This window comes from Limanda limanda, chromosome 1 (genome assembly GCF_963576545.1).
Source record: "Limanda limanda chromosome 1, fLimLim1.1, whole genome shotgun sequence".
Classification (NCBI taxonomy): Eukaryota; Metazoa; Chordata; class Actinopteri; order Pleuronectiformes; family Pleuronectidae; genus Limanda; species Limanda limanda.
In genome coordinates this window covers 21,974,818-21,999,856 of record NC_083636.1, presented here as the reverse complement: position 1 = coordinate 21,999,856, position 25,039 = coordinate 21,974,818, and the positions used below count along the sequence as shown (strand labels likewise).

Sequence of the window (25,039 nt, the reverse complement as noted above, 5' to 3'; positions counted from 1 at the left end):
GTAGATAGGTCACAGAACTACTCAGTGGCTTATGTTCCGGACTATTACAACATTCAATTTGATTAGTAATACATTAAAAAACACGTACTGCTCGTACATATATATACGCATCAGCTTCTCTCTGACGGAGCTTTAATGCCCACAAGTAGAAGTTTAAAGAGACTCAAACATTTTTATTTAATGTGGTTGTTTGATTTATTGAGAGAAAGTTAAAAAAGTCTGAACACTGACTGCAATGTTGAAATAATTCCACTGCAGAGGCACAACTGACTGTAGCAATATAATCTCTATAAAAAATTTATTTAATCATAGTTGTGAGCAACGGTTAAAAAGCTTTCACATTTAGCATCAGCTTACTACCTGACTAACAAACGTTAGCCCAATACCAACAGACATGTATTGGAACATTAATTAAAACAACTTAAAACAACTTAAAACAGTTATTTTCTGGAAATTACTGCAATTTGGTTCTAACAACATGGAAAACAGAAACAAAACAAAACATTAAATCAATACAAGTTTTTATAATAATTTTATGATTGTCTGTTGACAAATTGCACATTTTAGTTTGTCCATGTGACCTGATGCACTCTGAATAAAAGTCTTTCTTTAATAGAAACGGCTTCAAATGACCTGAGTTTAATAAACACATTTTGCTGGATGAAACACTGAGAAACTAAATGTTGTAAAAGTCAAGCGAATAGTTAACATGTTTTTCAGCAGCTGTGTAAAATAGAAAATGTTTGGGTCCCTTTAATCTCCATCAACAGTCGACAATAATAAAATACAGGAAATCAACCACCACCTACTGTACATACACAATACTACGTCAGAGGCATTGTGTGTACTTGTAATTGGGTTCAACTCACTTTCACTTCAGTCAGTTCAAACTGAAAATTACATTTCACCATCAACCAGTAATGTTCCAATGTTTGAGCGTTTAGAAATTTTAAATTTGTTCTTCTTGAACCGACTCAAGTGAAAAGTGTGTTGACGATGGTCTGATGTCGAACATGTAGACGAACAGACAGGTTTTAAAATCCCTTGATGTATCGCAAGTGAATATATAAATAAAAATATAATAGTACATAGAAAAAACAAGAGTCCTCAAAATGATCCTTGTGTATTGTCCGTCCTCCGTCCCGACGCTCGTTTAGCAGCAAGATCTACGCGTTTGGTCCAAGGTTTAAAAAGTTACTGCCAACGTTAGTTTTAAAAGCACTTTAACATGTACTGCACATTATTCTAATCACACAGAGAGCAGATGATGTCTGTTCATATTGTTCATTACTGTAGAAACCTCACTCAATCTCTAAAGGAATTCCACACCTCAGGAAGTACTTTATTCTAATATATATAATTATATGGGATGTATAAAACATTTACTTCACCTTTTGACATTTGGTTCCAGGTGGAGTCAGACAAACGTAAATGGTTTGGATGTGTGAACTTTTTTCATACTTTTACTAATTTAATGCAAAGTCAAAGTATGTATTTCAAAATCTAGTATTTTACTTTAAGCTCTCAATATCTGATTCTTTTGAGAAACTTAAACATATTTCTTAATGAAAAAACAGCTCAAACAGGGATAGGTTTGTGTTTGTGGCTCCAATAAAAGAGAAATGTCAGTTATTGAATTCCTTCCAGCTCCGGTTCAGTTGATCGTTTAGAGATGATGAGGTTTGAACAATCTTTCATGTGAGTTGACAAACGGATAATAGCTGCTAACACATCAAAAACATGTAAAAACTGTATAAAAATAAAGTTATTATTATTTTGATACACCGAGATAACTCACTAGATAACATAATTTACAACTTCACATCAACAAGATGATTGCACCATTGTGACTTATATAGCTTCACATTTTTGGTATTAAAGTAATATTTCAAACAACAGGGGAATTGTCAATGCGATTATAATTCTATATAATAATATAATGTAAACTCTGAGACCAGCAGCACAAGTTGTTCTAAATATTACTTCTGTCAGGAATGACTCAGCAAAATTAATTTGGCCTTTCACAGAAAACTTAACATTGACTCAAATATATGAAGATAATAAAAAAATCGTGGATTAAATGTACAATCTCTGAAAGTGACTGATGCTACTTTAGAGCTAGCTTGGGTTATTCGCATTTTATGAAAATGTATTTATTAAGTTTTGAACTGGTATTTATTAAATGATGGGGGAGATATAATAATAATAATAATCAATAAGATCTAATCAGTTTTGATTCTCAGTGCTGAATTTCTTCTTGTTTTAAAAGCAGGTTTAGCAGCAGAATATTAGAAATGATTGGTTTAGCAAAATAATGCATTAACATTACATGCTATCGTTAGCATGAGCATAAAGGTTAGCATTCATTTATTGGCAGAGCAAGCAGCATATAGATTAACATCAAACTACTAATGAGCCTCCATCAGATCGCTGTAGCTTAGCAGGACCATAGTTATCATTGCATTGGTTTGTTAGCTTTTAGCTTGTGGTGCATGGATGGAGGTAGTTCCATTTATGACAGTAGCAGTGGAAATATATATTAATGTTTGTTTTACACTGGGCAAAAGTTCCTTTCTGATTTCAGTTTGTTATTTGGCTAACCCATGTATTGGCTCATATAATGAACAGTGTCTGGTTTAACATATCAGCTCAGTTGCCAACATATCATAAAGTAGCGTTGATATATAAATATAAATAATGAATGCATTTGATTTTTGTTCTCAGCGTAAAACCCTTTGAAATACATCAGGTCGTCTGAAAGTTACCTTCTTGGTTGGTGGTTTGGTATGAGCCAGTATTTTGAGAAGGAATTGAATCTGGCACTTTTTCTGTTTGATATCCTACCTGAACATTGACCATAAAATACAGTCGCCTGGTTTACAACCTTCAGTTGAAGGGATGTTTCCTGTTAGTGTCGGGGGTGCGATGGGTCCAGAGGACAGGGGAACATAAGGCGAGCTGGGGTCACTAACAGGTCGGCTCGACAGTGGCACAGGAACTTAACCAAGGTGCAAACGGCTAACAGTCATTTTCAAATAGCCTGTCATATAAGAACAACACTTAAAAAATAATTCTGAAATCCTATAAGACACAGAAACACAGTCGTTCCATCAAGTCTCCGTGACAGAAAAGAGGTTAAATAGTTAAAAATGAAACAATCTCAGTCAGAGGAGTGAAGTGGACCGATTCCTCGGGTCCTCTGAAGAACCGCTCACCAACAAAACATGAAGAAGAACATCGGATACATTCCATTTTCTGAAATCTACCTTTCCTCTTTCCGTGAATAGGCTTCGCCCACAACATCCGCATCGGTTGTCCATCAAACTCAAACACTTCTTCCAGAGTCCCTGGTTCTCAGAGAAAAACCCAAACCTCGGATCGTACCTGATAAAAACCTGCTCCGTCAGCAACTGCAAGGTGACAGCAGATCCTGTGGCGGTGGCCTCTCATTGGCCAGTTTCTGTGGAGAGGCGGGCCTCGTACAGGATCAAAGCGTGATGCACAAACTCGTACTGCTCAGCTGTCTGGATCATACCACCTCTGCAGACACAGATAAGATTCTTTAGTACAAGATGTCATTTATATTTATTATTCAAGAGGCCATGTTTTAGTATGTGTTAATAATTATAACATCTGGGTCCAGGAACCAGGGATTACAGGGACATTACGCCCGTTTTTCCACCGTCACTGTCGGGACACTGGGACACAAAGGTGATTCCCACAATATACAAAATGTCACATTCCATATTTTATAATGTTTTGTTCTTTTTAATCGTACTTAATAAAGATGTTAAATACTTTAAACTATTTTAAGTGAGGAGATGACTATGTATCACCTGTCCGCTCGGAGCTGGCAGGTGATGCTCAGCACATCCACCGCTCCCTCCAGCTGCAGCTGGCGACAGCCGATCGTTGTAGCAATGAAACAACCTGTCCGGCCAATCCCAGCACTGCACAGAGGAGAAGACGATGGACTTAATTTAAATGTTTGACCTTTAATAGAAAAGACAGTTTTGCAGGTTTCGCTCTCTACGATACCTGCAATGGACAATAACTGGTCCCATGGCGGCGGCCGTCCGTCGATCCGTCTCTACATCAGACATTAACTGCAGCAGCGGCATTGCTGAATTAGGGGTTTTGTGGTCAGGCCATGATGTGTACCAGTAATGCTGCAGCACGCGAGTTTGATTCCCACACTGCATAAACACAAACACAAATTTAAACTTGAATTAAAAGGCTTCATCTGCACAGGAGTTTCAGAAATGGAAAGTCATTTTAAGTGCGTGTACCTTGAGTGCGAGGCTGCGAGTTGTGTAGTGTTCGCACTCTCTGATGCTGTTCACCAACACTTCAACCTTCCCGTAGATCCCCCTCTTCTCCGGCCAATACAGAACACACTTCTGCAAAGAGAAACACAAAGAAACACCTTCCGACTTTAATGAGTCAGAACCAAACTGTGGAACATTTATGTTAACTTTGAAGTGAAGTTAAATATGATTCTTCTTGAGTCACATTGTTTATTGATGTTTTCTCCGATTACCTCGTTCTTCTCCTTTAGTTTGGTGATCATTACGATGACGGGCGACTCCTCCTGCCACGCCATCTGCCAGAAGTCGTTTACCGTGTTCACCATGGGACCCTGAGTGGCGATGTACGCCTTCTCGTCGCCTAGGTAACCCTGGGGTGGGAGCCAATCACACTACAGCGTCAACAGGGGATGTACAACAAGACCTCTTTGATTTGAAAGGAAAACACTTTCATCAAGAGATCATTTTAAACATACATTTGATTTCTGGTTTGCAGATGCAGGCGGCATTTAGATATGTTATATGTAAGGTAAAGTTTCTTAAGGTAAAAGCAGAGAATCAGCTTCATGTCCGCCTCTCCACCTCTCATGTGATAAATCTGCCCTCCAACCTTGAAGAGCTCAACCTGCTACAGTGTTTGCATATACAGTCGGATGAATTATTTACACAGCCTGTGTTCTCCCGAGTGCTCGGACAGTTTAAACACTTTCAGAGGAGTTTCCTGACAGGAAGAAAGTCCATTGTACCCGAGTCTGAGAGAAACATTACAGACTCTTACTGCACTGGACTTTCACTGGGATTGTGTTGACGAGGAAACCACAAGTAAAAACATGTCGACATTCCAGATGTGTGAGGTGATCGTGTCAGTCGGTTGTGTGTTCGTTCTCTGGTTTAGAGATTTAACAAAGGATAACCAAGTTTGTCAAGACACAACAGAATTATGTTTGAATTATGTTTATGTATTCACAAGGACAAAAACTCATAAATATGGCAGCAGGTAGAAGACTTCAAACAGGAGGGAAGATAAGGTTTGATTGTGGGAGATGAGGAACAACTACACAGAAAAAAAACTGTTCTTTAACAACAACAATATTTAATCTCGTTAATTATACTTGACCAGATCAATCGTATACTTTTCAGATACTTTTCTGTTTGGCCCTTTTTATCAACTCATTAAGAGCTAATGGGAACACCATGTTGTAAATACCCACTCGTATGTAATTGGCGTTAATGTAGGAGTTCAGCAGGTCGTTGCAGCTCTTGGACTTCAGGATCACCCTAGAATGAGGATCTAGAACACACAGCAAGGAGAGGAGGTGAGGACACATGAGAAGGAGGAAGAGGAGACAAGGATGGGAGATTTAGATATGACATTGATTGATTTGGGGGAGGGAGAATCTTCTGTTTGTCTTGACTGTTTTTTCAGACTCTTTCGCACCTTGTTTGGTCCAAACTTTTCAGTTTAGTCTGAACTGAAATATCAGGTGTGAAAGGTTACCTGTGACCTCTACTTCCTGTGATTGGTCCAAAAGTCAAAAATATTCAAACAAGTGTTTCCAATTTGCAAACCAACAGAACCAGGTTCAGTTTGATCCAGACCCAGAACACCTCTTCTGGTCTGAGGTTCAGACTGAACTGAATAGTCTCAGTCTTTAACAGCCTCTCTTAGGCCTGGACTGGGTCTCGTCATGTTGGTTCAGTCCGGACCCCGAGCACCTTCAGAAAAGACAAAGAGCCTAGAACACAGGAAGGAGTTTGACTGACAGCCGCTCTAGGTGAGCATTCCTTAGCCTTGATTGGCCGGAAAGAAGGAAGGAAGGAAGGAAGGAAGGAACGCCACCACACCCACTCACTGTTTTATTGATGACCCCGCCCCCTTTCCAAAACACAAAAACTAACATTGTGTCAGTGGCGGTTACATAAAGTCTTAATCAGGAGGTCAGCCGACAGTGTGAGAACAAGCTGTGCCCTGAATGTGAGTGTGTGTGTGTTTGGGGAGGAGCCATATTATTCGTCTTTAGTATCGTTGACCTTTGACCTTAAATCCCTCCCACAAACTAAAACAGCTTCCTGGTTCAACAGGAAATGAGACCTGGAGTTTGAGGAGTAAAACGATGATGTCGTCTTCTCTCCATCAAACACCGATCACCTTGTGAAATTACACAGTCTCTGCACAGCAGAATTTCCTTTGTTAAATACTTCTCACTCACTTGGTAGTATGGTCTTGTATCTGCTCTTGGTGCCATGGTTTGGAATGTCCAGCTCCTTGGGGTCAGTGAAGTTCATGGGAATTTCCTGAGGAGGAAGAATATAACTATTAGGGATTAATATTCAACTATACGTTAATAATGCCAAATTCAATAATAAGTCATATAGGAAATGCACACAAGATGACATTAAGTGCAGAGAATGAAGGTGGTGTATACTTATGGTTTTAAATTTAAAAAATAGCCAGCAGACAGAAATCAGACCTAATGACACGACTGCCGATGAAATTCAGGAGAAAAATAAAAATGGGTTTTGTTATCCTTATGTTCAGACTGTTTGATCACGTACAGTGAACTCGGCGTGCAGCTTGTCCGTGTTGTTGGCGAGGTCTTGGAGCTGCGGCCTCGTCAGCGGCCGGCTGGCGGACGTCAGGTACTCCCTCGCTGCCGACTCTCTGGGGGTCACCACCGAAACATTGAGCGGCTCCACAGAGCCGAGAGACGTCATGTCCAACACCAGAGACACGTTGGAACCACGTCTGGAGACCCAAGGAAGAAGAAAACATGATGTTAGAACTGGAGTCAACATCAAGCTCTTGTTCCTTACTGGTAATTAGCTGCTTCCTGAGGTTAAGGTGAAATATTACTTGATTTGATTCTCTCTCCACATGAACAATTAACCTGCGGGCGACCAAAGCGACCAAGCTCTTTGATGCCAGAGCAAACTATTAAATACAACTGTAAACAGAGTCTGTGTTTCCATGACAACCCCTGTCAGGAAGTGGTCAAGGTTCAAAGTGTGGCAGCTGAAGGATGCCGTCTCTTCCTGTTCCTCTGATTGGCTGACATCCAGATTGGACAAAACACACACACACACACACACACACACACACACACACACACACACACACACACACACACACACACACACACACACACACACACACACACACACACACACACACACACACACACACACACACACACACACACACACACACACACACACACACACACACAGAGAGAGAGAGAGAGAAAAACATCCTGTTCTCACTCTGAGCCTGAAATCTTCCTCCCTGTCTCACCTTAAGAAACACACATTGTCCTTTGCAATTTATCACCTCGCTCTGAGGTGACCAGAACAAAATGGTGTCCGAGGTCCAAGCACGCGGCCGCACGTTAGCGGAAGAGTGACGAGCAACAGATTACGGCTAAAGTGCTCCACGCCGAGCAGAGGCCTAGATAAGATGTTTTTCTTCTTGGTTATGAAAATACTTAGCAGGAAAATGAGCTGCGGACAAATTTCAAAGCAACACAGAAATATTTCAGTGATTAGTCTGAGCCCGTCTGGCTTTGAAAAATGAGGTCAGTCTAATTTAACAACAACAAGATCTAACCTTCTCACGGCCGAACACGAGTTAACAAACAACAGGTAGAATGTTTATATAATCAGGAAATCTCACAGAGACTTTTGGTGGTTTATCAAATCAGAATAATGCATTTTGAAAAACTATAATCAAGATTAGAATAGATTTAGTCTAAATTGTGAGATGTACCAGGTCACACTTTGAATCTAAATTGTGAGATTTATCAAAGATGTGTTAAATCTGAGGATCATGTGGTTTTAATGTACATTTCCTCAAACGACGAAGACACGAAGGAAGAGGAAACGTGTCCAATAAGAAGCCTCCCTTCATGTAAACACCGACGGACGGACGGACGGACGGACGGACGGACGCACGCGCACGCACACGCACACGCACAATACATTGTATATGGAGGAAGCCTGAGTGAATGTAAACCTCAAGTGTTGATATTTCTGAATTATACACAGACACCTTTTGTCTGAAGCCTCCTCGCCGACACGTACGCAGCTCAACACCTCACTGCTCCGACAATCACAGGTCACACAACAATAACACACACACACTTCTTCAGATGCTAAACAAGAGGACCAATCAGGACGCTCATCACGTGACGTAAACACTGTTGATCGTTTTGAATCATAAACAGAGGCTGCATCTTCACTTGTACGTTTCGCTGTAAACAGGAAGTGGATCTTCTCCTCTAAAGTTGATTGCTTATTTATACTGAAAACAAGGAAGAGCAATGAAGTCATGTGACTAATAAGAACCAATCAGGAAGAGAACGTTGCTCCTCCCTGTCATCCGATCCCCTCCTACCTGGGTGGTTACCTGTGTAACCTACATCTCACACCGCCACACATATAAACTCCACCCCTCTTACCTTTCTTGAAGTCCTGCAGCAGGTTTCATCCTGAAGGGGGAGGGGCAAGGCTTGAGCTCGTTGTTGGTCGTCGCCGAGGCGACGCTGTTGATGACGACAGGGGCAGGGGCGGGACTAGGAGAAAGAGCAGGTAAGAATAAAATATACTTTAAAAATATTTCAGTTGGTTGAATTGTGGGAGACGTCGCTCAGTTAAAGTTAAAGTTACCTGGGCACAGGGACGACAGGTGGAGCGAGGCGACGGCAGGCTGTGATTGGCTGCTGCAGGGGAATGGGCGTGGCGGCAGCTGGAGGGAGCTCAGCTTGGACCATGCTTCCTGATGAGACGACCTGCAGACGCATTCAGGAGTTATCATTTATTTATTCTAACAGTAATTTCATTTTTTAGTTTAGGGACAAATGTAAACGAGCATTATTGATACTTCTTAAATAAATCAAACACGTTTACATTTTGCATTTCAATGTCAATTAACGTAGATTGTCCCGTGAAATAAACAAAAATAAATAGTTGGTTGTCGGATGCTGACCTTTGTGCCCTTTGACCTGTGGGCGGAGTCAGGAGAGATTGTGAGCGTCAGGTGGCGATTAGAGGGCGGAGCTTTCAGTTCTGTGTCAGAAACCTGAACCTTCTCTCTGAGTCGATACAGAACCTGCAGACGAGAATAGAAGAGGAGAGGAAAGGAGAGGAGAGAGCATTTTAATGATTTCCAGAGAATTCACCTTTCAAATAGAAAAAACTAAAGACTCAAATCTGTGAGTGGAGATGATATAAATATATATAAGTTGTTTAAATCGACAGGTACATCATCAGGACTGTAAATACATGTATATCTGTCGTTTGTGAGGTTTCCCTCGTGTGGATTATCTGAAGCACTACAACTGAAATAAGTTATTTTAAATGTATTCTTTAATTGAGGTCATTTATTATTTATATTTATATTTTGATTATATTTCTTATTAAAAGTAATTTGTGATGTGATTCCTTTTTGTCCCCTCAAGAGAAAAATGAACGTTTTACATGATGTCAGCGATACGGCTGATCTGTGTGTGTGTGTGTGTGTGTGTGTGTGTCAGTTGAGAGTAGACTTAGTAAAGTAAATATTGGTTCCTGTGAGTGTAATGTATTTTACCATCAAGCAGGTGATGACGATGACGAAGATGGTGAAGAAGAGGACGACAGTGTAAAACCCTTCTGTGGTCCACACGTGATCCCTCTGCTCCCCCTGCAGGACGTTCTTCTGCAGAGACACATGATGTTAAATCTGTTTCCAGGATCATCGGGATTCTTTTAAAACTCTTCTTTAGGATTTCATGAAACGTCGATGGAGTTAAAACATCTCCCTGAGCCAGAGCTGCTCTTCAAGCTGGATCACACTATTCGATATCATTTAAAAACAATTGTCGCTTAGTCTCACATAATGATAGACGCAGAGGCTACTTGCTAAAACCCCAATAAAAACTGGACATGTGTAAATAAGCATCACTACCAGCACCAAGCCACACAGTGGAGAAGCTGCAGAACACGAACCAGGAGAATCTGATGGAGCAGTTCACACAGCGTGTCTTTGTTCATGCAGAAGAACCATCACTTCTCTCAGTAATGACATTAATATCAAGTGTTTCTCCTCAGGCTGATCGACCACTTTAACTGTTCCATTAAACTTTTAGCAGCAGCACTTTGCTCTGCATCCATCCTGCACATCCGCCCGTCTCCATGGGGACCAACCAGGCAGCTTAACGAGCTGCGGTTGCCTAGGAGACGGAGCAGCGAGCACGCTGACAGTTTACACGCACCTCAGTCGAGACCTCGGTGATGCCGAAGTGTCCCAGGTGGCGGTGGAGGACCCGGACGTTCAGTGATTGGATGACCTCTTCGGCAGGGCGGGGCTCGGAGATCCCCAGCCTATCAGAGGACACGAAGAGCTCGATGCCATTCTTCTCCTCCTGTAAGAGCCCGTCCGTCAATCAATCAATCAATCAACCAACCAACCAACCAGCGGAGTGCAACGTGTGAATGGCGTGTGAGTGTCTTACATTCAGCCGGTTGATGTGAACGCGTCCTGCAGGAACACCAAGCGCTGCCGCTACACCTTCTCGAAACCAACGAAGAAGACTGACGTTCAGCCGCCGCACGTCCACGGCCAGGTACTGAGAGAGAGAGAGAGAGAGACAGACAGACGTTTAGTTTACCATCAACATTTCAAGCCAATTTAAACCGGATTTCTATTTAAAAAAACTAAAAGTGACATGACGCTCATTTCCATCGCCATTTTCCAGGTGTTCCAAGAGGAAGAAGAATCACAAGAGGAAAGAGAGGCTCCGTACCCCCACTCCTCCAAACATGGTTACTTCTGGCTTCAACAAACCAAGATGGTGGAAAAACAGCCGCTCAAAGACCAACGTGTCACGTCACGGTGGTTGAGACTAATTTTTCTCTGCTGTCAATCTAACAGATCAAAATCAGGCCGGAAAGTCGCAAATTGATTATCAAGAAACTCTGAGGCAGCGTTAATATTATGGTTCGGAGGATTTAAAATTACTGCTGCTCAAATTTACTGTCATCATCATACTGGTTATGATTTTCAGAAACGTGTTCACATTAAAAGTCAACGACAAATCACAAGCGTGAACAGAGAGAAACTAACTGAGGCTCGTTGGAGTCGGCTACAATTGAAAACTGTCTAAACAAACCCTGAGTCTTTATGAATCAGAAAACATTAACGTGCTGATCAGCTGAACCAGACGTAAGAACGACAAAAACCTGAATAAATGGAGCCTTCGAAAGGAGGGATCCATTCGCTCATCTCCAAAACACTGAGGTTAAAAGACAACAAACATGACTTCTGTGTGTGAGTGTGTGTGAGTGTGCGCGCGCTAATGGCTAAATCAAAATGTTCTGTTGCTCCTTAATTCAATATCAGGACCAATAACCACAAACACACACACACACTTCTATCATGGTGAGGATACACAACACATTCTCCAGCCTCTTATCCTAACGTTACCATCACAACTAAATCCCAAACACAAATTCTTACTCTAGTTCTCATAGAATAAACATTTTACATTACAGATAATATTTTTTCAGCCCCACAACAAAACAACCTGCGAATAAATAAAAACAACAAATTGACCGGATGTAGTGGAACAGTAAAACCAAACTAAACAGCTACAGCCTGTTAATGAAGAGAATCCAATCCAGAATCTGAACCAACAACCTCACCAAGTAAACATGAACATCGTAGATCCCGTCGCCTGCAGAAGATTCCCCCTCAGTGAGCGACAGGCCGCCTGTCAGTCACAGCTCAGGGTCAGAGAGCTCCATTGCATTTCCCCCTCTCGCGTCAAGTCCTGATCTCTGATTGGCTCAGAGCGAACGCAGCTCACATGACACACACCTGATTGGCTGTTAGATGATAGGTAATGCCATTATCCTGCTGTGCTTCCTGTCAGGATCAGGTGCTATTTCTGTCTACACACACACACACACAGGGTAATAACCACTAATTAGCTGGTAGCCCTCGAGCCAGTAAGGGGAATCCAATTTGGACCAATCAGATAGGAGAGAGGGAGGGTGTGTGTGTGTGTGTGTGTGTGTGTGTGTGTGTGTGTGTGTGTGTGTGTGTGTGTGTGTGTGTGTGTGTGTGTGTGTGTGTGTGTGTGTGTGTGTGTGTGTGTGAATGATATAGATGGTATAATATGAAAAGGTTAAAAAGTAGAGGATGAGGATTATAGGGTTAACAACTGATGGAGTAAAATAAATCTCAATTTTGAATTCTATATCTGATCAAACTGAGATCAGGTGAATCGGCTGTGATCAGATCGTGTCTGCAGGGAAACCAAAGATGACACAAGTCATTGAATGTCTGTGAAACACGAGGAGAGTCTGTGGTTTGAAGCTGCTTCGCTCTGGAGGACAATTTACAGACGTCACAGTGAATCTGTTCACATGTGACCGACTTTAATTTCATCCACGATGAGGAGCACAATCAAGATATTACATCCTGAGACCAGAACTGTGAACACACACAGAATATCCGTGTGAGCGCGGAAAAGGAAGTGTTGTGAGCAGAGCGGTTGTTTCTCAGCGTGCGAGCAGCTTCTCCTCTGAGCGCCGACGGGGGAAACGTGAGCTGCACATGCTCTGACTCAATGAGATCACACACACGTCTCCCTATAGATGTGAGGACACTCGTGATGCAATGAATTCCCTGGTCCCTGACCTCAACCAGCACAACTAACTAACACTAACCTTTACCTAATGCTAACCCTGAGTCGCACGCACACACACACACACACACACACACACACACACACACACACACACACACACACACACACACACACACACACACACACACACACACACACACACACACACACACACACACACACACACACACACACACACACACACACACACACACACACACACACACACACCTGAATGAGTGGGTTGACGTGAGGTCAGATTATTCACGCTTGTGTTGCTTCCTTTTAGAAAAACCTTCACAGAGCAGAACTGAAATCTGACATCAGTCTCATCTTTACACTGACATCGTTTCTAAAAGCTCAGAGTAGAAGATGTGACTAAATTAATGTTTTATTAACACAACTGGCCTCAGTCGACAGATACAGATTATTTTCTGACTAATTTATTCCATCCACAGTCCACACTCAGAAGAAGAAATGAAGAAATGTTTATTTCATAAAGGGCTGATGGATTATTTAAAATATTATTAAAACTGATATAAATAACAGAAGCAGCAGCTTGATTGTGTTAATAATATTCAGGCCGAAGAAATACCCCAAATCCGCATGTTATTGTTTTCCAGTGATAATTAAATGCGACTTGCTTTTAACACCAACATCGTGATTTAACACAAAACAGATCTGGATCTGATTTGTGCTGCAGCTCTGAACACACCTGGAGGAATCCGGTTTCTCTCTGTGGGCTGGAGGTGGCGTCAAAGTTCTCTCCACTAGTGGAAGTAACACACACCACTGATGTGAATTATTTAACAGTGTAACACACTCGTTACGTGTGTGTGTGTGTGTGTGTGTGTGTGTGTGTGTGTGTGTGTGTGTGTGTGTGTGTGTGTGTGTGTGTGTGTGTGTGTGTGTGTGGGCTGAAGTCGGAACTTGCCTCTTTCTGTGATTTAATTCTACATGATTCAACTTGTGCGTTTGTCGTTTTCGCTGAAAAACATTTGCCAGACTTGTAGAAGAGCGTCAGATTTCATTAAACCTGCTGATCATGTTGTCCCTATTTGATTCATTTACATTTTCTCTTCAAATCATAATAATGATAATAACGAGGGTTCGGAGAAAGAAATGTCTGCAAATCAGGACAGGACAAATCCCACATCATCCTGATTTCCCCCTGGTGGCTGGCTGCAGAACAGGTCATACACCCTGCCTCCTCCATGTTAGCAGAGTGGACATGGACCCCACAAATAAAACCAGGTATTTTTAAGGATGTTCATGCTTCTGATCAGTTTGGTTTTAATTAGGAATTTAATGATGACAACCCACATATTGAGCAGAAATGACACACACACACAATTGTGATGGATCTAAATTAAATCCCCTTCAACATGCAGAGTCTCCACCAACACACACACGACTATAGTAAAGTGTGTGTGTGACCAGCTGGCACATGTTGTGAGAACCTGACGAGGAAGCAAAGGACACACACACACACACACGCACGCACACATGCACGCAGTGATGCAGAGAAGCGATGGGAGGTGACTTGTTACCATCTGGGACTTCACACAACCTCTCTTCATGTTCCACCTCCATCTAAACGTTACTCTCTACACACGCTGCTGCTGAAGTTATAGATAATAAATCATATTAAAGAAATACGGCTGATTATTATTATAATATGAAGTTGTCGAGTGGAGATTAAACCTGGAAACACGATGTTTTCTCTCAAACTACAGACAAGTGTTTATGACCTCCCTGGTTATTTGAAACCTTATTTCTGTGTCTGATATTATTTTAGTGTTTAATCTATTCATATTACGATGCACATATGACGATGAGACGATTTAGAATTTCTAATTAACCAACCTGCATCTTTCTGTTCACTAATTCTAAAATAAGACTTTTGCTTCAGGTCTTTCTCAGTGTTTTGGAGCTCTGAGGCTCGGCCGTCACAAACCTCCGTCTCTTATCCTCCTCCTGCTACTCAAGCGTTTTAATATGATGAATGGCCTGAAGGGACGAGTCATGTGACCACACACACAAAGTCAATTAACAAAGAGGGTTAGGTCAGGCAGAGCGGAGCCTGGCGGCGGTTTCTCATTGATAAAAGCGGAGAAGCTGATCCCAGTCTTCCCCCTCTGAAGTGTCCTTAATCAAAATACTGAACCCCACATTGCCCCTCGTAGAAAAATGACTTCTTCTGTCAACGTATTCTGAAATAACTGAAGTGATGAGACAGACACTCGTCTGTAAACTCCCAGAATCCCTCGTCTGTCTCCTGCTCTCCACCGGAGGGTTTCTACAGAGCGTCTCCACTCCCACGATACATCTGTGGTTGCGGCAGCTCTGATTGTCTTGGCAGAAGACTGTGGGAGTGTTGGCAGCAAAGCTTCACAGTTCAGACGCTTAAATTAATAATCTGCTGCATTTCTACTAAAAATAAACCAGTCTGTGAATCAGACTGGTTCCAGCTTGACACGTTGGTCTGTTTTTGTGTTTTGTATGAACGAGTCACTGAACAGGAGACGTGTGGTCGTCATTCAACTTTCTCAAGCAGCAAATTATTTTCAACACTGACAGATCTTCAAATAAGTTTCTACACCTACAAAATATCAGAAAATTATCGTAACTTTCAAAACAACCAAAGTGACATCTTCAGATAACCGTTGGTGACAAGTAATCGATTATGAAACTGATCAAACTGTTTCTGTTTGATCTGCAACATGAAGCACAATCAAATGTTGAGAAACTTCTGGGCTTTTCCTCTCTCTCCTCTCATCTCGTCTCCCTCATTAACAACCAGGACATATCTGTCTTTCTGTTTCTGCCTCAATGTCAGTCTGAAGGTTGCTGCTGTTTAACAGTTATGTAACTGCCTGTTGTGAAGGTAAGTGGGGCACACACACACACACATACAGTAGTGGTGTAGGTCCACTCCACATTAGGGACACCGAGCCCCCCCCTCTTTGTGTGAGAGGAAGAGTATATCCCGAGTGGAATGAGTGTTCAGTCCCAGCCATCTCCTGACAGCTCCGACTGTTTTATTGTTCATGTCTTGTAGGACATTCTGTGGGATGTGGACATTCATGTTGTATCTTTGCAAGGGCCACTTCTCTGATGGCCTCCAGTTTCATGACTACAGGGAGGGGTGAGGAATCAATTTGATCAATTCTGTACTTATAATCACAGGATAGCTTCTGTATTTGCTCACCCCACTCGCCTGCAATATTGAACTTATGGCCCAGATAGGTGTAAGTCTCGTGACGAGAGTAGACCCTGATTGGTTGTCCCATTAGTGTGAAGGAGGGAGGTTTGTCTGACTTCGCTTTGTACCAGCGGTTACCACCGCTGCGTCGTTCATAGAGTGCTGCACATTTGGTATGTTTTACCTCCAGCTTTGACCAGAGCAGAAACTCATCTGTTCTGCTCAGCATGTTGGTAATTACACTCTCATCCCTAGAGGACATCTCCACATCATCAGCGTACCCCTGGACAGGGTTTGGGGATCTGATTTGTGGTGGTGCACACTGACAGAGCCATTTCAGCCACTGGTTGATGGCAAGAATGAAGTTAACAGCACTCCAGGGGCAGCCTGTTTTAATCCCTACCTGCAGGGGTACAGGCTCTGTGAGCGGGTCTCCACAGATCTCCACTGGTCTCCACTGCAAAAAAGATTCCTTGTACACGTCTGTGATGATGTCCACAAAGGGTTGAGGTAGATGGATTTCTTCCAGTGTGCGGAGCATCATATTGTGAGACAGTGTCCCAAAGGCATCTCTAAAATCCAGGAATACAGCGTAGAATTTACATGATTCATGTTTGAAGTCATCAATTCCAGTTTTAAGGCAAAACACATGTTCATGCATGCCTTGTCTGTCTATGTAGGCTTTTTGTTTAGGTGACAGAATGCCTGTGTCTACAAGCCATGGGAGGATGCGGGCAAGAAGACATTTCATGAGGACTTTGTAAAAAGTGGGGAGTAGAGAAATGTCTCTCCATGTAGATGGATCATTTGGAATATTGTCTTTCTTTGGTATTCTATGTATGAGGGCCCCCTTCCATGAATTAGGTACCTTTCCATTAATTAGACAGATATTAAATATATTAGCGAGAGTTTGGGTGGACCAGGGTTTTGTGGCTTTAATGGTTTCGTATGTCACCCCATCATATCCACTAGCTGTGTTGTTTGGCAGCTGGGACACAACTTTATCCACTTCATCAAAAGTGAAGTTAGCTGTGGATGGATAATAGTCTGGAGCAACTGACTCTATGCTATTGGTCCAGGGGGGCGGGGTCACTGGTTCAGAAGCGGGTGATTGATATTTGGCCAGGTAATGTTTATACACATCACTAGTGTCATTAACAGTGGGTTGGGAAGAAGGAAATGTACTATTATTGAGAATTATGTCAATGGCTTTTGATTTTCTGTGCTGCTATAGATAGGATAGTTTTTCTCTGCTTACTGCCATTGGATGTTCACGGTGTTCCGCTCCTCCTCTTTTGCTGAGCCGTGGTTGGATGACTTCTCTCACGTAGATCAGCTGTTTCTCGATCCAGGAAGTAATGGAGACCGGTGTAAACTCCGCTGGATATTTATCTATCCGGGGGAACTTTTTTAGGACTCGTGCCACATATTTCAGAAGTGGTAATCCGAACTCCTTCCCGCTGGCACGTCGCGCACGGAATATTCCATTTTGGAAGAATACTCCGATTAGGATGGATGCAACTTTCGTCCATTCCCTCGGATCACCGGTGCAGGCAAAGTAAGTTCTTTCTGGGAGTTGCTTGTTATCCAACAATCTCCTGAAGTGTCTTTCGTGGACATCAAACATTTCCCATTCATGACGTTGGAGTTGGCGCATGTAGTTGTTGTAATCCACAGGGAAATCCTGGCCGCCCGGTGATGGTTGTGGGACCGGGTCGTGGGCCTGCCGCGGTCGCTGTTTGTAAATGCGGCCGCTAATCAAGGCTTGTTTAAAGGCCGATCGTAGTACTGTGACTAGGCACATGCTTAGTACTAGAGTCCAAAACATATAACCTCTGCTGGATTAAGGATGGCAGTTACAACGGGTGAGATGTTAAGTTTTTAAGTTGCCATTTGTTTTGCACGGAGCTGCGGTGGCAACTGCACGCCGCGGACGCGGACACACACACACACACACACAGTTTCCATGGAGACAGGCAGCGCAGCATCTCTCCTCCAGCGCTGTGGATGCTGGAGTCTACGGCTCCTCATCATCAGTCATCCACTTACTGTCTATTTGCGCCAACCTCTGACCTCTGACCTCCGACAGGGAAGAGATGACAAGACATTTCTAATCTGCAGCTGGAAACTGATTCTCAGACGATGATGATGAAGCAAATATGAAAATATCTTCTGCAGCAGCTGATGCTAAACATGGCATCAAAAAACACAACCTCAAACTAATCGACTACAGCTTCGATTCGATCTCCATGACACCAACACTACACAGCAGCAGCAATTTTCTAACATCATCCATCTTGAAAATATCCACAATATTTACAATCCATCCACCGTGATGACATCATCGCACGCTACGTATAAAACAACGAGAGGGACGGTCGACTAGAATCCTATTGAAAGACACATTTCACAAACCTCCTCATTCTTCTCTTCTTTCTCAACCAATCAGGGCGCAGATTACTCACCACGGTAACCAGATGCCGTGCAGAGATGGCGGCGTGCTCCGGCTGCACCTCGTGATGTGGCCGTGCCAGCAAGTTGACGGCTCGCTGGACGCCGGGCTGCTGACGGAAGCGAGACTCCAGGAGGGCGGCCGGCATCACTTTGGCCAAATGGTGGTGAAAATGATGATGAAGGGGATGATGAAGATGGAGGTAGCGGGACTCCTCGACATTGTGATGCTGATCACTCAAGTGGTGCTGAGGGAGGAGACGCGGGGGGAGGTGAAGGGAGCGGCGAGAGGGGAGGAGTCGGAGCTCGTGGTCACCAGAGGACGATTCTGAGAAGAAGAGGAAGAGAAAAACATGAAAAAGATAAAGAAAATGTCTCTGTGTTGTTTTTAGTTTGTTACAATACAAACGATAGGTTTTATTCACGTTTAGCAGCAAACGACTGATCAATGATTCTGATTCATTACAGGTGACCAGTACAACCAGTGGAAGGAAAACCATCAGCTTGCTAACCTTCATCGTATCTGAAGTTACAGCAGAGACGGATAAAGTGAAACACGTTGAATACAATAGTTTCTTGATTTCTTGACGGAAACACAAGTGTTGTCTCTCTCATTGAGGACGACTACATTTCTCTCTTGGTTCTAATGTCTGGAGAATCTTCTGATCTTTTAGAAGAGAGCAGGAGAATCAATCTGTCTGTGTCTCTGCGTTGGGCGTGGAGGAAGTTCCCTCCACGCCCAACGCAGCCGACCGTGACGACTGTGAACGATGCATAATTCAATCTCACTCATTATTTATCCTCGGAGCAGAAATAGAAGAAATTCCACTGAGTGGAGCGTTTTTTTGCCGCCTCACATTTACACAAGTTCACACTGAGACGGAGGTGAAGTGGAGCAGAAGCTGATCCACACTCTGCTGGACAGAGAGAATCTTGGTGTTAAAGAGACAAACCCTCTTCGTTACCAGGTCCCAGGTCAGTTTGCTGCTGCCTGTTTAAAACCCTGAGGAAACAGCAGGTCTATAGAAAAAGAGCGATCCCGAAAGACACTGCAGAGCTGACACAGCTTCTCCCTAGCGACAGCATCCTGGTTGCTACGTGCAGCGCTGAGCTGTGATTGGACCGGAGACATCATCCAATCACAGGTCAAGTTACAGCGGGCTTACAGTTAACTCTGTGGAGACAAATTACTCAACTCTCACCGGAAAATTAGCTAATGTGACATAAGATCTTTAAATATTAAAATAATGTATATCCTGTGTTTAAAGACATGACGCTAGTTGTCCATAGGGGGGCGCTACAGCCTCTCATGTAATAAACGTGATTTTATTCCAGTTATAGAACCTAATTTATTTTCAGTCCATTATTTTCGGTCCATTTGTAAACAGGAAAATGTGTCTGAATGGAACTGATTCTATTCAACGTCTCCCGATTGGCTCTCACACAATGATGTTCTCATCGGTTTCCTCTCAGCTTTGGCTTTTATTCACTGGACTTTGTTGCATTTTTCTACTTCGACTTAAAGTACTTTTTTTTTCAAGTTTAAAAGTTTGTGAATTGTCCAATCAGACAACTTGAAAACGTGATTTAAAAACAAATTGACGTTAATATACCTTGCGTTTTTATTTCAGTGAACTGAATGTGTTGAGTTTCAGATCTTTGGTTAGACGTGAACTTTGAACTCAGAAACCCGGGGACGAATACTTTCACCATTACGATGTTTTACAGACTGAACAATTAATTAAAATCATAATCAACAGATAAATCAGAAATAAAATGTATCATAAATTGCAGCTCTATAATGACATGGATAAATATTATACCAACAAATGACAATTTGAGTCACCTACACTTCTTATAAAATCTGTCCTTTATGCTTTAATTAGTTGAGTGTTTAGTTTTATCACAACATTTTACAATCTATCCAAAAGATAATAGAAATTGAAGACTTGTGATTCAGGATCATTCTCTTTTGTCGTTTCAAATTTAGAAATATGATAAAAAATTAATTTTTCTGTATCATTATCTGGTTCCAAAGATCATCCACACTGAATCGTTTTAGATTTGCTTTAAACTCTGGAAACTAAATGCACTAATGATTTGTGTATTAATGTTATTTTACGATGAACATCTCATATAAACCGAGCAAATCTTCCACATTTCCTCACATAACAGAATATATATATATGAGACTCAGGTTTTCCTTGTGTGGATGTCACCTTCGTTTTTCCCTTAGAAACAAATCAACATGAGTTTCATGACCTGAGCCTCAGTCATGAGGATCTGACTGTTAAGCATCTGCAGAATCCAACACTGAGGATGTTCTATCTTATTTTAAAGTCCAAAATCCTGCAGGTTTGAAGGCTGAATTCAGTCACTCATGAAATCAAGTGATGGAGGATATTTGACCAAAACACACGTACAGTTTGACACCGAAGCTCCAGTGAGAGCAGCGTGCTCATCCTCAGGCTGTGAACCAGATGAACTGAGTCTTACCTGCGAGCAGCAGCTGAGTCCACATCAGAACCAGAACCAGCAACATGCTGACGAACCTTCTTCCTCAGACGGGAGCAATCAGCAGAAGCGTCTGCAGCTTCTGTCTCTGCTGTGATTACACATGAAGAGGAGGCAGCCGGTGTGTGTCCGTGTGCGTGTGTCTGTGTGTTTGTCTCCTTGCATCAGATCCAGACCCGCGCTCTCCACCAGCGGACCCCGCCGGACACGCTGCCCTCCCCGCCCAGCGGTGTCCTACAGCGGCCTGAGAGACGGAGGAAGAGCCGCTGTGCAGCAGCTGCAGCTCCGGGAGGAAGAGGAGGATGAGGAGGATGTTTGTTTCCATGTGAGCGTGGATCAGGTGATGAAGAGAGGAAGGGGAGGAGACAAGGCGTGGTGGAGGAGGAAGAGGAGGACTAGTCCTGAACCTCTTTATTCATCATCACATTTAATTAACAGAAAGACTTTATATTTTCCTTTTAGTTTAATGTCAATAATTGTCTTGTTAAGATTTGAACAGTTTTATGTTTTATTAATTAAATTAAATTATATTATAATATCTTTTTTTAAAGGTCTATTATTCTATAGTTAAAATATTGTATCATCAAACCACAAATAACTGCTCATTACATTAATACTTAATTATACTCCGCTTAAAATGTCTATGCAGCGCCACCTACAGGACTAGATTCATGTTACACTTTACAAATCAGCCATTAAAGAGAAAGAAATGTTCATGAATATTTAAGATTCACAATACAGCCTGAAGTTTATTGTAAAAATATTTGCATATATAAAGAAAATGTTCTTAGTTCAGATGCCGTTGCTTTTATTTAGTTTTGCTAATCTTAATCACACAGTCTCATTAGTCCCCCCGCACCCCCCCCCCCCCCCCCCCATCCCACATAGAGAATTATTAGATATTCTGCTATAATGTGCACGACTGGCAGATATGATATAGAAAAATCTCAGGCCTTTTACATTTTGCTTTTAATCAAATCAATCATTGATAGTTAAGATATGAGTTAATACTTTGATTATGTGTCTTAAGACAACATTTGATGACTGAAAACCTTAATTCACCAAAGTATCCTGTTTGATTTAAAAGGAAAAGATCCATGTACAATGTCCTCAGTACTTGTGTTAAACAAATAAACAGTTCAATCATATGAACTGTGGCTTCAACATTTTAATATCAGAGGTTAAGCAGACACTTCATCACGTTTATCTAATACATACTTTTAAAGTGTTAACAACAGTGAACATTTGTTATAGAAGTCGTTTCATTCCATCATCAACTTCATTCAGTGAGATAATCTCTCTTTAATGCTCCTGCTTGGGTCAGGAGGTGAAAGAGAGGAAGTCTCTTATTATTTCTATTGCTGTCTGTCACTCAGTATCTCTCTCTCTCTCTCTCTCTCTCTCTCTCTCTCTCTCTCTCTCTCTCTCTCTCTCTCTCTCTCTCTCTCTCTCTCTCCTCTCTCTCAGTGAGATAATCTCTCTTTAATGCTCCTGCTTGGGTCAGGAGGTGAAAGAGAGGAAGTCTCTTATTGTTTCTATTGCTCTCTGTCACTCAGTAACTCTCTGTCACTCAGTAACTCTCTCTCTCTCTCTCTCTCTCTCTCTCTCCCTCTCTCCCTCTTAACAGTTGAAGCGTCTCATTAGCTTTGGTACAAACTCCCTAATTCTACATTTCATTTTTACATTTCATCCGGTTGGACCTTGTCCTGGATGTAGACTGGACCCGATCCCAGCATGTTAACCAGTGACGGGATCTTGGTCCTGTTGTCCTCTGCATCTCGTCACACAATTCCCTGTGAGACCTGAAAGTGGTTTTAAGACACTTTTTAAAAGCTCCAACGAAACTGGAGTAAATGCACTAAAAGTAAAATGCTACAGCCCAGACACGGTCACTTACTGTTTCTGCTCTTCTCCGTCTGATGAAGTTCACCAACAGAAGAGCACCAAGAGGAAGAAGAACACAGAGGACAACAGGAACAATGGATGCAACAGCACCTGCAGGAGTGAAGGCAAACAGAGAGAAGATTAATCTGGTGGTTAACTGCTCTGGACTCAAACACAGAAGAACAGAGGATGAAGTGGAACGTGAGTTTAAGGCACGACTCCAGTTTTCTAGTGGATAATAAGTCAGATACCTTTCCCCGGCTGGTTGGATGGGGAGTTGTTCTCCAGACGAGCCGCAGCACTGACGTGATTCCTCTGTTCCACTGTTTCACATGAGATACAAACAGGTTGAGCACTTTCTCACATCACACGCTCACTCACAATCTGCCGTTTGTCCACTGTGCCGCACAGGCATGAGTTCAGGATCCTTACCAACATGCAGGGTGATGATGCACCTGCTTTTCAGTTTGGGGATGAAACATGTGTAATCTCCTCTGTCAGACATCTTCACAGAGGAGATCTGCACTGAGACGTTTCCACTGATCAGGCCTCTGAGGTCCAGTGTGGTTCTGTTTCTGTACTGCTCCATCGGGACATCGAGGAGGACTCTTCTATGTCAATACAGGAGGACAAACTGGCGGATGTCAGTTCTTGTAACTGTGTAAGTCATCAAGTTGACCGAGGGAACAAGTCCACACCACAGACTCACGTCTTCACCTTCTTCCACCGTTAATGACCAACTCGAACATGTGGGATGAGCTCCACCTGAGAAAACACAGAAGACATCAAGTCCTGTTCACATCACACAGAGCTGATGCCTCTCAGGACAGATGTGGTGTCAGAGTGAACATGAATTAATAAACTCACCAGAGACAAGTGGGACAATGAGCAGTACAGTGAACACAGTCTTGTCCATTTTCCATAGTTTTGTCCGCAGCACAGATTGTCCCGAACCCGTACAGGTGTGATGCTGTGTTGTTTTAATACAGCTAACTTTAAAACCCTAACTTGAGTTGGTATCAGGGAATGTTCCATTTCACAATGAGAGGAGGGTTGGTATCCATTCGGAGTACCTTCTTATTTTTTATTTTAAATCAGTCCTAACATCGTTGTGAGATTATTTTCAGTACTTACAAAAGGAGTTGTGTTATATGTACCTTTTATTTTCATGTGAATATGTTGTATATCAGTATTGTGGTCGGTGAACCCCCCTGTCTCCTCCAGTGAAACAATCCGCTGTGGTTTCACAGTGAAGCGGTTTACACAGTAGCGTATTAACATAATCAACAACAACAAAAAATCGTACTCATTGCTCATTACAATAATACTTAGTTCTACCCTAAAATTGCCTATGCAGCGCCACCTACAGGGCTAGATTCATGTTACACTTTACACATATATTCACTTCAGACATTATAGAGAAAGAAATGTTAATGAATATTTATGATTCACAATTTAGCCTGAAGTTTATTGTAAAACACATTCGTACATATAAGAAATATTTATCTCTAGAGGAAATGTTCTCGGTTCAGATGCCACTGCTTTTATTTTGTTTTGTTTTGTTCATCTTAATCACACAGTTTGAATTTAGAGTTTAAGTTTAAGATTTAACACATCAATCTGTGGGTTTACAGCCTGCAGGGGGCAGCAGCTCCTTGTGTCTGTGCAGCACGTTGAACAACAGAGCTCATTGTGTTACTTTATCAGCTTGTGTCTCTGTGTGATGTTGTGTGTCTGTAGTTGTTGTGTCTGCAGTTGTTGTGTTGTTGTGTGTCTGTTTTATTCTTGTGTCTGTTGTTGTTTTGTTGCGTGTCAGTACCTCCTCCGTGTGTGTGTCAGTCAGAGACAGTGGGTGTGGTCACATTGGGTTTTTCTCATCTGCTTGTGATTAAATCTTTAGAACCATATTCAATATAAATCTCTTTCACACAGTTGGTGTTTCTGTGTGTTGTGTTGTCACTATGTGTGTGTGTATATATAATATATAATAAAGTTATTTCACTGTGTAAAAA

The 25,039-nt window shown here is 42.2% G+C and overlaps 1 protein-coding gene across 1 annotated transcript; it reads right to left on the bottom strand.

Annotated features, from left to right (window-relative positions):
- Positions 1-3,446: 3,446 nt before the first annotated feature.
- On the bottom strand, positions 3,447-23,616 carry ptprr (protein tyrosine phosphatase receptor type R). The gene is made up of 18 exons (XM_061068762.1): positions 23,460-23,616; positions 23,279-23,350; positions 21,126-21,188; positions 18,644-18,957; positions 10,796-10,909; positions 10,556-10,705; positions 9,892-9,999; positions 9,289-9,411; positions 8,970-9,091; positions 8,762-8,875; positions 6,864-7,053; positions 6,518-6,602; positions 5,519-5,598; positions 4,541-4,678; positions 4,290-4,400; positions 4,039-4,196; positions 3,837-3,950; positions 3,447-3,540 (listed from the first exon to the last, which is right to left on the bottom strand). Exons 1-18 carry the CDS (start codon positions 23,614-23,616, stop codon positions 3,447-3,449), a joined length of 2,307 nt encoding a protein of 768 aa, XP_060924745.1.
- Positions 23,617-25,039: the final 1,423 nt, after the last annotated feature.

Coding starts and splice junctions, on each gene's coding strand:
- ptprr (XM_061068762.1), bottom strand. CDS start 23,616: ATGGAGCAGTACAGAAACAGAACCACACTGGACCTCAGAGGCCTGATC. Junction 10,706..10,795: donor TTCACATCAACCGGCTGAAT/GTAAGACACTCA, acceptor GGGCTCTTACAG/GAGGAGAAGAATGGCATCGA. Junction 3,951..4,038: donor CCAGTTATTGTCCATTGCAG/GTATCGTAGAGA, acceptor TCCTCTGTGCAG/TGCTGGGATTGGCCGGACAG.